Here is an 11,695-nt window from a genome sequence, read left to right as displayed (position 1 = left end):
AAAATTGGAATTTTACAGATATAAGCGGCGGATAAAATGCCGCGAGGTAACAAACAAGAGAGAGGGAGAATAACCAATTAAAGAAATAAAAAAAACAAGTTTAGTAAGTATCACAATAACTGAACTACTTACTTATATCTCGAAGCGTCAAACGAAAATCTTCCTTTTTCATCTTTTCCGGGCGCACAAGTATAGTAGGACGTTCGAGGGAAATTACTTTTCGTTTGAATAAAAAATCAGGTCAAGAGAATAGCGCGTAACGAGTTCATTACATTACAATTGAATAAAAATTTCCGCCGCTGGGCGCCCAAGTGGGCGCCCAAGGGTGCCCAATTGCAAGTCGTGTTCATTGGATCGGAGAAAGAAGAGCTACGGTTTTTAGTCGAATAACGCCGCACGCACTTATTTATTTTTCACGCCTCAAAGTGGGCGGCGTTTATTTGAGAGTTGGACGCGACAGCGCGAGCTAGAAAGTTTTACGTTTTTTGGTGGCAAAGTGAGCGAGAGACCGGAAGCTCGACTTGTTGTCCTCATCAAGTGACGTCATTTTGGCGTTGGGGCCTACGACTGGAACCGGAAATGAGAAGCGAAGGACTTCGAAAAAGCCTAAGGGCGCGTTTCTTTGGGATGATCCGGATCAGGATCAGTGATCCGAGATCAGTCGGATCATGGTAGATCAAATGAACCGATGAATCCTTGTCCAGAGTGGATTCATTGGTTCATTTGATCTACCATGATCCGAGTGATCCGAGATCATTGGTCCTGATCATGGCATCAGACGAAGATTTAGAAGGCGATTTCAACAGGTCAATCAGTGTAGACTTACATGACATAGGAGACTTATGATGTCCCCGTACACCGAGTAACTTCCAAAGGTGACTCAATGACCCGATCGTGTGTTACAATCATATTATGGCGACTACAAAAAACCCAGCTGAACAAGTATTTGTTGTCGGGGTAGGAATGACAAAGTGAGAAATCAGTACAGATTAAAAACTTTCGTGAGCTTGAGTCTTTTTTTCAGTGTGTATTGCAATTTAAAATTTTAAACTCATTTTAGGCTTAATAATTAAGCTTATTGTATTAAATTGTTGTTCTTCTTTTTAAGGTTTGAGAAGCCACTTACCAAGAAATGGGACTATCCAGGTATACGTATAATTCTAAAATTGATTTTAAAATAGTGATATTATACCTGAGTCATGCCAGTTTTGTTCTAGCGGAAGGTCAGTAAAAGGGACAACATTTCCTAAGATATCCCAGCATTTTACCGTGGTCATAACTGTCGTCTGATTATTAGAAAACCTTAAGACGTCAATAATCAGAGGTCATTGCATGAGCAGATGTACATGCAACTTTCTTTTGTCTTTGGATGACAAGAAATATTGATTTTCCACCAAACTATAGTCTATGTATGTATGAAGGTGAGGTTTGGTGGAAAGTTTTTTCAAACAAAAATATTGTCTTTCCTCTCCTGTCCTGTTGCGTAAGTTCAATAATAATGGACTCTGGGGGAGGATGATGGATGTGTGTATTGTTTTTACAGATATGGCAAGGGAGGCTGGAACAGCAGCATTAAAAGATGCTGGGATTTTATATCAGGATGTGGAAGCTGTTGTAGCAAGCTACTGTTATGGTGAACCAACCTCAGGTAAAGTGCAGGTAGCTGCAAAGTTTTAGGTGATTTTTGATTCCTTTCTGTCGTTATATATGCAAGTGTATATCACATGCTTCAGTCAAACCTCCTCAATATGAACAACAAAGGGACAGAGATTTGGGATTACAGTCAGGTGTCTCATTATTACTGATAGTAAAGGGACACAGCCAAGGTTTGGTATTACAGAGGGGTTTCTTTGTTATTGACACCAAAGAGACATAGCCAAGTATCTACCTTACAGAATGACGTAACAGTGCATATTATAGAGGTATATTAGGGATTGTATAAAATAGTATATCTTGCAAAGTAGTCAGTTTATCTCAAAATCAGCCTTTTTGAAAGTTTAAAATTCAAGACTTAGCATGAACTCTCGCATTAACCAGTCACATGCCTGTTGAGTCTGTTACCCTGTTAGCAGAGGCCTTTTTTCCCTGGTATTTGGCAGGCGGGAGGAAAAGAGACCTCTGCCATGGGCAGAAACGGACTTTGATGAAGCCACCGTCCATGCTCATGGACGGTGCTTTGCAAAACGCATGCTCCTTGTAATGTTTACTAACAGTTTCTTGAGCCTGATAAAAAAAACTTTCACGCTGTATGTGTTCTTGTTCAACCACTTTTACAAGACTAATTTTTGTGTGATCGAAGTTTTATGATTATAGCAGAGGCCTCTTTTCCCTGGCATTCATGCTGTATTCCTTCTTGTTCACGCACTACGGTTTGTTACACATGAATTTGAGTGTGCTGTTTACTGTTCCTCTTAAGAGGACAGTAGGCAGCGAACTCAGAATCCTTCAAAATTGCTCAAAATACCACTTCTGAGGCAAAGGTTCTGTAGGTAAGGTAACACAACATTCATTCAGCATTGAACCATGCACATAACCAGCAATATACCACCTCAGATTAAGCAAACAGTAAATCCAGTACATTTACTATAAAATTGTAAATATTATACAATTAATCAGTTTCACAAACAGATTGTGTACAAATTGCATGGGCTCTCTGTCGAAATTGAAATCATCACATTCGTTGACAAAAAAACTACATGAATGTAGCTATTCAGATCCAGTTACTTTGGAGAAAAACAGAGAAACTAAAATCTTTATTGAGAGCCTTAAAAGGCTTTAACAGAGCTAGGTCATTGGTACTATACAAACTGCATCTGAGATCAAATCCTGTCAAAAACAAACCACAATAAGCATAAAACAGACCAGCTTCATGACCTCCAGATGTTATACTCAGAACGACAAAAATATAATTTTCTCAGTCAGAGTTTAGATACTACCAGCGCTGTACTCCATGCACTGCATAAGCTACGTGAAAGAAAGAACATAAGTCACGTTTTGCACTATCTCGAGCTTGTGAGTTGCGTTTAGCCTGTCAACACTGTGTTTCAAACTTAATCATGTGCTACAATGTTCACATGATGATTAGGTCTCCAAGCAACGGCGGTGCATGCTCAACAAAGCCCGTTCCGCCTGTGACAGAGGTCCCTTTTCCTCCTGCCCACCGAATACCAGGGAAAAGAGGCCTTTGCTAGCAGGGAACTGTTATGCAAGAGTTAAAAAAAAAAGTTGACTCAGAGGTCAAATAAAAGTCCTGTGCTGTAGTCTGGGACAAGTAGATTTTCTAGCTGGGCAAGCAACTTTTAAAGCTTACTAACCCAACAAGCATGAGTCCAGGTAAGTCATCTTCTAACAAAATCATTAACTAAGACAAACAAGAAGTGGCCCTCGGGAAGCAAAATATAAGAGCTGCCTTGCCCAAAGGACAAGCCAGAATTCAACTTTGTTTTTCAAGCCCTGTGACTGTTAGTTTCCCATTCAACAAAAAGGATCTCTTCCCAGTCTCACTCATGTACATTTTTGTTGTTGCTCCAAGGTAACCTTTCATTTGATGAGGTAAGCAGTCTAAGTACATCTGGGATCAAAAGATTTGTCTGTAATAGGTAGCTGTCTGTATTTTAGAGGAATGACCCCTTATGGAGAGTTGGACAATTCACTGTGAAACTCAGAAAGCTGTGAGCAGTCAGCACTGCAATATTTTAGGAATGCACTGTGTTGCAAAGAGTCAGGTGTGAGAAAACTAACTGCAAGCTATTTGTTTTAATTGGCTACTTCACAATCAATGATTCTTGAAATACAGTTTTTCAGGTGATCACCATTTCTGACTTTGACAGTAATATTAATAGGATTTTTTTTGAAATATAAGAAGATTCTCTTGTTTCATTTGCAGGTCAACGAGCAGTTTATGGTATGTAGTTCTTTAAAGTTCAGTGTATGAATTGTACCATGTAAGTATTGGTAATAAAAAAATGTGTAACTGATGAGGCTCCAACGTTGCTTAGCCATTAGCCAACTTAGTGGAAGGCTGCTGAAGTAAATCAGTTGTAGTTCAAAAAAATAATAATTTCAGGTAAAAGGGTGTCAGCCTAAATTGAAAATTTTTTTAACCTGAATTTAATTTGACCTGCATCATAGCCATGCTCAGTGCCTTTTGCCAGAATGCATTCGATTTTCATTTAAACATTTGATGTTTAAGGGTATTGTGCAAATGAAGCAGAAATTAACCCTCTCACAGCTTCCTTTTTTTGAACCTCCTGGGACTGTCCCTTTTGCCCTTAATCTTACTAATTTGAAGGGTTACTGAAAGAAAAAGACCTCAAGGTAACCGTGATGAACTGCTAGTTTCTCCTTTCAAAAAGCTTCATGTTTGCTTGTAAAGAAAAGGGAGATTTTGATGTGAGATCAAACATCACTGGGCATGTCCAGCTTGGTCTGATAGGATGACTGTTAACTGTTTTACATGTATGTTTCTTTGGATTAACTATTAAATCACTAGCATAAACTGTCCTTGTTTCAGAGCTTGGTCTGACAGGTGTCCCTGTGTTTAACACAAACAACAACTGCTCTTCTGCATCATCTGCCCTTATGCTGGCTAGATTGTTGGTTCTCAGTGGACAGTATGAGTGTGTTTTGGCATTGGGTAAGGTAAAATGTATTAGTCTATACCAACCAATTACATGTAAGTCAACAGTGATGGGAGGGAATTTGGGCTTTCATAAAGTATGCTTACTTGCCTTCGTTCTGACCTCACCGTATCACAATCATGGAACTCTGGCAGCCTGGTTTATTCTTGGCAAATCACAGTCTGTGGAGCAGACGTTTTTTTCGTGTTTTTTTTTTTCACAGTAAGAGGTCAAACAATGAAATTATTTGGGCAGGGGGTGAGAGAAAGAACGAAGAGAGAATAAACCAGCTGTTCCTGTTTTCCTTTTTCCCTCGCACCTTCCCTCATCATAAACTCATTTGACCTCTCTTTTGCTTTTGTCCAGCTTTGTCTCTTACGTTTTGTGCCGCAAACAAAAAGCACAACAACAACAACAACAAAAAACGCCTGCCGGCCACACAGGCTAGCCATGTCTTTTTTCCCGTTTTTCCCAAGTCAGGATTCAGTGGACTCATTTTTTTAGTCAATTTGAAAAGTTGTCATTTCTGAATAATTATACAAGGGACATGTTATAAAATTTTCAGTCAGAAATACAGAATATTCTTTGAAATATGTGATAATTAAAACTGGAGTTTTACAAAGAATGAATGGCATCTTATATATCATCCGAAATCCTAAGTGTGGACATTTGTAAGTATAGTCTACCTACGAGAGTGTAAGTAGTCTTGCATCAGCAACATGTTTTTTAATGGTTACTTTACTTTTGTATTGTTTAAGAAAAAATATCTCATTTAGTGACAGTGTAGGGCAACTAATCAAAAATGTTTGATGTGTATGAGTTAAACTATTTTCTGTTCATTTTTGTTTCAATTTGAAGGTTTTGAGAAGATGGAGCGGGGATTATCGGAAAGGTTTCATGATCGCGCGTCTCCAGTTAAACGTCACATGGATCACATGATAGCGATCGGTGCCACACCGGGACTGGTGAACCCACAATTAAACACCATGACATCTGATGTAATCAAGGTAACAATTGAATACTGTGTTCACACTTGAGAAAAATGAGAATGCGGTGGAAAAAAGAAAAGGGTAGGGTCCCTCCTTCCACTCGTGCCCATCACATTTTCGCGCGTCTTAACACAGGTACCGCAAGCTCATGAGTGAGAATCGTTGTCGCATATTAAACAGAAATATCACAAATAGCTTGTATAGGGATTTTAGCGATTGCTGTGGAGGGGACTAAAATAGTATTAAAAATACGGTAGAACTAAAACTGTCTTGAATCGCTTAAAAGGGCCACAAAAATGCTAAGAAGAAACCATAGGAAAAAAACAACAAAAAAAAGAACCAGGCTACTGTTTTTCATTATTTATTCAAAGCGGGTATTTTTTTAGTTGAATGACAAAACAAAAATATAAAATCTTTGTTACCCTGAAAAATCGCTCTGTCACGCTATTTGCTATCTTCTTAAATTGCTAAAACGTGTCTTTGCATCAATTGAATTCCAAAGATAATGGTCCAGTATTGTTTTTTAAGACTATATTCAGGCAAGTTGTAAAGTGGCCTGAGTCACAGACGTAATTTAATTTCAGTTAGTAACGTCTGTAAAGCAGTTCCAAGATCCTTGTTCTGGGTCCCCAACGGACGCAACGAATTACCGAACTGAAGTGGGTTTCGAATTTTCCTTCATCCTGATTGACAAATAGACAATGGCTTTTTAAAGAGCCAATCACAGCACGTACTCAAATCCTGGTACACAGGTGAGGGCCCGGAACAAGGATTTCGGCGCTGTTTCGCTGACGGACCTAACCAGAAATTAATTTCGCCTGTGGTGCAGGCTAGTTGTAATGCTCCCAAACATATATCATTTTTTAGTGCTCTCTGAGGAAATTGTTTGATATCTTCTTCATAACTCTACAGGAGCATTTTGGGTTTAGGTAAAAGCAGTAAGTAACGACTTCAGCACAGAATTGCTCTAAAACAGCAATATCCTGGTGACAGTCACAGCCCCTTTAAGCTCATTTTTGTCACGTGTTTAATACACAGCTCTTCGCATATGCCGCACAAGAGCACAGTACGAAATATGGAAGCACTTTAGAGCAGTGTGCAAAGATTGCTTACAAGAATCACAAGCACAGCGTACATAACCCATATGCGTGCCTGAGGAAGGAGATTCCTTTAAAATATATCAGTGAATCAAAGACCATATGTAAACCTATTACACTCGCCATGTCGGCGCCCACAGCAGATGGGTCAGCAGCTGCTGTTGTGTGCTCAAGAGCCTTCCTGGAATCCAGAGGAATGCAGGTTAGCTTTCGAACTGGCCGTGAGATCTTTAATACCCTGGGTACCAGAGTTTTTTCTACCGTGCGGCGATCGGTTGCCGCGGAGATGTTTCGGGCTGACACGTCTTCGGCCGACGGCAGAAACCCGTGGAAACCGCGCATGAATAGTCTCTCTTTGGCACCTAGGGTAGATCTCTAACAACCTCCAGGGAAAATCTTGACGAGGAATTAACATCGTGATTGTTCTTCGTGGTAGATACAATAATAAACAAAGGTCTCATGATGTAGTCACTTTTGTCGGAGAAAACACAACGGGGAAATGAGAAAGCGGATCGCGAAGGTAACTATTTCTCTGTCTCGCAGAAACAGTGAACATTGACATGCAGCAACCACAACCGACTGCGGTGATACAAATAGTAATGTGCAAAAAATCACCTTTTAATTATAACCTGAAGAAAACTCCTCAGCAGTTGAAAGGTCGCCATATACATCTCAGGTAATTACGTCGTGAGACATATATTAATCTTTTTGCAGCGACTGGTTACCCTTGACTACCCTTGAATTGTCATTCTCTCTCTCACTATAGCAAAGTATAAAAAAAACATAGTTTTCTCGTAGCTTTCATGTAAAAGAAATCGTAGAGCTCATGGCAAAAATTTGATAAGAAAACTAGAACAATCTTATTTGGGGTCTCCATTTACGAGTATATTACATACACTTCCCGCTGTAATCAAAGGTCTCGAATATACAGGAAAACTAATTCATCAACAGCGTCTTACGTCGATTTTCACCAGAATCTGAGAAAATCGTAAATACGGTTCTAAATGCTCGTTTTTGTGAGCATGTTAAACAATAGCAATTCCCGAGTTGCCCCAAGCTTCTGTTTGAAAACGAGGCTAAGTGCGAAGCCATTGCTGATACGAAATGATTTTTATTCTCATGCAAATAAACCGAATTTTCACAAGAAAGGCTTGGCACTTAGCCTCATTTTGAAAGTGAGAGTTTTGGAACTCGGGAATGGCCTATTGTATCAACTTAAGGCCGCAGTGAATATTCATACTAATCAGGTTAAAAAGCAATATTTTCACGTAGTTTAGAGAACTTCGTACACCTTCAAACTATTATATCCACAGGGAAAACCAGTTGTTATTACTAATACCTAAGAGCTAGAATTCAAAAAATAGAAAATGATATTGATCTTTCCATGCTATTTCTTATTGTAAAATTCAAGCCACTCTACTCGTTGTCATCACTGCTAGTCACCGGGCACTTAATAATGTGATCTGAGTGAACAGGGCTGTCCGGCAGATATTCACAGGCATACCAACCGAACTAATTGGGTAATTTCTTTGTTTAAGAGTAAAGCTGTGGAAATTGTTGCACAGCAGATGGTCACAGACCTACCATCCTCGTTTGAGCGGAGCTTTATGGATTTAGCTGGTGTTGGTATGGCTCGTAAAGCTGCTAAAGACTGCTACAGATCGTCAGGTCTTACCCCTCAAGATGTCGACGTACTTGAGGTGCACGATTGCTTTTCCTGTAACGAGGTTAGTTGTCTACTGTGAATATTATTTTCTTTCTTTGGAAACATAATTTTAAAATAAAAAAGAAGAAAAAACTGATTGACCTTGACTTTGTAGGGGTTGGCACAATTGCTGGTAAACCACTAGTTTATATTGTAGCCCACAAAAATGGACAAAAACAAAATATAAATACAGTGATATTGAAATAAACAGAGCAGGTACTGCTTATGCCAATTGGACGGAGGCAAACCAGTTGGCCATTAATCCTTTCAGCCCTAAGAGTAATCAGCATCAAATTTCTCCTTGCAATATCAATTCTTTGTAAAACAGAGTGGTCATGAGAATTACGGACATGATCACACAAGATGAATTTGCTTGATAGTTTATCAACTTCTCCCCACTACTTCTGTAGGAAATGAATAGAGGCAACAAATGAGAATTCATATTTTGATTTTGGGGTTTAAAGGGTTAGCAAGCAATGCCGAGGAGTTGAACTTGGACCTTCCGAGAACAAATTTAGTCAGCGGTTAGAGCGAAACTTGAAATTTGGACCTCCAGATTTTCAAGTCCAGCACGCAAACCGCTCGGCCAAGCTTTCGTGTCTCGGAGCAACGGCCTTTGACCTGCGTTGTTTCAGTGTCTTCCTCAGTCGTGTGGTGTGGTCTGATTTAGCGGTCACGAGATTGTCAATATTGTGTGGGATAAATAGTTTGTGTGACTTAGTCATGTTAAGGAGAAACGAGAGTTGCCAGTTTCAATGTCAAGCGGTGTGAGAAATAATGCCGGCAACAAACTCGAGCTATTACGTCCAATTTGGTAGCTTATTAATTTCTTTGGATCGTTGTACGAAAATCTCTTCCAGATTAAGCGCGCACCGTTTTTCTAACTTTTTTGACACATTAATCAAAGCATATTGAGAATATTGGCGGTAGGTCTGATTTGTTTTGCTCGTGACCCAACTGAATAAAAATTAAGTTCAATGTTCACATGCCATGTCTACATTTTATTGCAGCTCTTCATGTACGAAGCTATGGGACTTTGTCCACCCGGAAGGGGTGGAGACCTAATTGACTCGGCAAAATGGGTTCCCAATAAAAAAGGTAACATTTTTTAAAACTGAATTTTTCCATTTTATTTTTGAAATTAAAAAATAACTTCAAAGGTCAGTAAAAGTCATTAGAGTCGTTAATGAGGACGCGCTGGTCCCCAGAAGTCTTTGCGAAAGTTAACTGGTCCCAGTTTCCCTCTTGTTTGTAAAGTGGCAGGTATTTGTTTTGTCTGTGTAGGTGGAGCAGTTTGTCGTGTTGGAGGAAGATGGGTAGTGAATCCCTCAGGAGGATTAGAGTCAAAAGGTGAGTGAGATTCTTTAAACATACTACATAAAGCCGTTGGCCGTTGCCTCAAGGAAACAAAACCATATCCAGTTTTTTTGAGACAACTTCTGAGGTCAGTGAGCATGTGTACGACGTCACCGTGATAGGGTAACTGCGTCTACATGGTAACCTTACACAAGGACGAAGATCGGTTGGATATTTTCCTAGTCGCTGTACGGTGTTTTCCCTCGGTCAATTCGCTCTGGTGACGTATCCGAGTCGAACGGGCGGGAATTAACTCACTTCACTCACTTCTTCGCGGTTCGGACTACATGGCCCGAAACGGCCCGAAACGCATTGGCCGCGCGGTATAATGAAGCCTAGGGACTAGACAAGGTGGATAACACATTAAAGATTTGTGAAAGCTTCCATCTGATGTGCAGTTTTTAAAGTTGATCTCGTTTGGATCGTAAAAGTTGTATTTGATATTCATTTTTCTTTTTAGGTCATCCAATTGGTGCCACCGGACTGGCTCAGTGTGCTGAGCTCAATTGGCAGGTGGGTGTCCTGTTTTTGGTTACTTGAAGCTGTCCGCTGCTACTTTATTCCAGACGCAATGGCGTAAATCTTAATGGCGTAAATCAGTTTACTTTTTTATGGCTAAGCCTGCTGGAAATCAGAAACCAAGAAAAAATCTCTATTTTCATTTGTGGCGTCCAGCGGTTTTAGTGATAACAAGGGTTTGGGCGGGGTGCTCTGTCTTGCGGGCTGATAAATCCTGGTCTCGTTCATTCTTATCTAAGGATTTTCTGTCTAACGCAAAGACTGTTTGAAATTCCCTTTTCTTATTCAAGTGCATGTATCTGTTCTGTTGTAGCTAAGAGGTGAGGCTGGCAAGCGGCAGGTTGAGGGAGCGACAGTTGCCTTACAACATAACTATGGCATCGGAGGAGCAGCTGTTGTTACAATGTACAGAAGATACAAGCCAGCCTTTCAAAATGCCAAATTATAGCATTGTTTAGGAGCGCAGTTAGTGCCGGTCGATAGCTGCAAATCATGCAAGAAACCACAATTATCAACTTCTGAAGGGCGATTTCTTCTTGCTGCATTGCTTGGCCCTCTGTGCCTTACTGGCGTTTCTGTGAGACTGTCACACCCAACTGATAATGCCCAAATCGCCTTATTCCTCATGCTGTTTCGCCTCCTCCGTGAAACTTTTGTTTGGGTCTGGCTCGCACCCCTCTCAGTCTGTCTTCATCGTGAAACCTCAAAGTCGGCGGTGATAACATACCGAGCTTTGATCTAGTTTTGGTGGTTCTTAAAAGAGCTTGTTTTTCCCTTTTTCTGAACTTTGGAATCGCACACCAGGGCAAACAGACCTTTTGAATTCCTCGGAGGCGCTGTGAGAGGGAACATCAGAACTAGCTCTACAGCAGAATTTTACTCCTTTTGTTTACAGTGAGTATGTGCCTTTGAAGAAAAGCCATACTTAATGTTCAGGGATCATTGAGGCCGTCATTGTACGAAAAAGAATTTAACACGCTCCAAAAAATGCAAAAACAAACAAACCAAACACTTGCTATCTCAGCAAGTGATGAAGTCGGAGATAATAGTGAAGCGTGTGACATGGGTTCGAGGTTGCATTTTGACACTTTATTACTTTCCTGTAATTCTAGACACACGTGATTTATTTATTAACCTTGACCGACCTTGGTGCGTTATTATGCAATAGCAAGAAACTGAAGAATAAGAATGTATGCCTTGGTACTTTTTTTTGCATAATTCGTGATTGTCTTGTACCATACGTTAAAATCCTGATTTGGATTTTCGATCAGACCGACCCCAAAGCGTCTAATATTTTAGCACAAGAAACTACAATAAAAGTATCACTTTCTAATATAAATAAAATGAAATAAACGGGGGTGCCAACTTTCCTCACTTGAAGCCAATCAGTTGCCAGAGATGTGAGATCGA

At 40.1% G+C, this 11,695-nt stretch overlaps 1 protein-coding gene across 1 annotated transcript; it reads left to right on the top strand.

The window, feature by feature from the left end:
• The first annotated feature begins 912 nt into the window (after positions 1-912).
• LOC140942883 (sterol carrier protein 2-like) lies at positions 913-11,653 on the top strand. The gene is made up of 12 exons (XM_073391898.1): positions 913-971; positions 1,109-1,146; positions 1,544-1,648; positions 3,887-3,904; positions 4,514-4,636; positions 5,478-5,626; positions 6,647-6,907; positions 8,244-8,432; positions 9,421-9,508; positions 9,695-9,760; positions 10,227-10,279; positions 10,599-11,653. Exons 1-12 carry the CDS (start codon positions 913-915, stop codon positions 10,731-10,733), a joined length of 1,284 nt encoding a protein of 427 aa, XP_073247999.1. The 3' UTR covers positions 10,734-11,653.
• The last annotated feature ends 42 nt before the right edge of the window (positions 11,654-11,695 follow it).

This window comes from Porites lutea, chromosome 7 (assembly GCF_958299795.1).
Source record: "Porites lutea chromosome 7, jaPorLute2.1, whole genome shotgun sequence".
NCBI lineage: Eukaryota > Metazoa > Cnidaria > Anthozoa > Scleractinia > Poritidae > Porites > Porites lutea.
The sequence above is the reverse complement of the archived record's forward strand: the minus strand, read 5'-3'. Positions and strand labels throughout refer to the sequence as shown.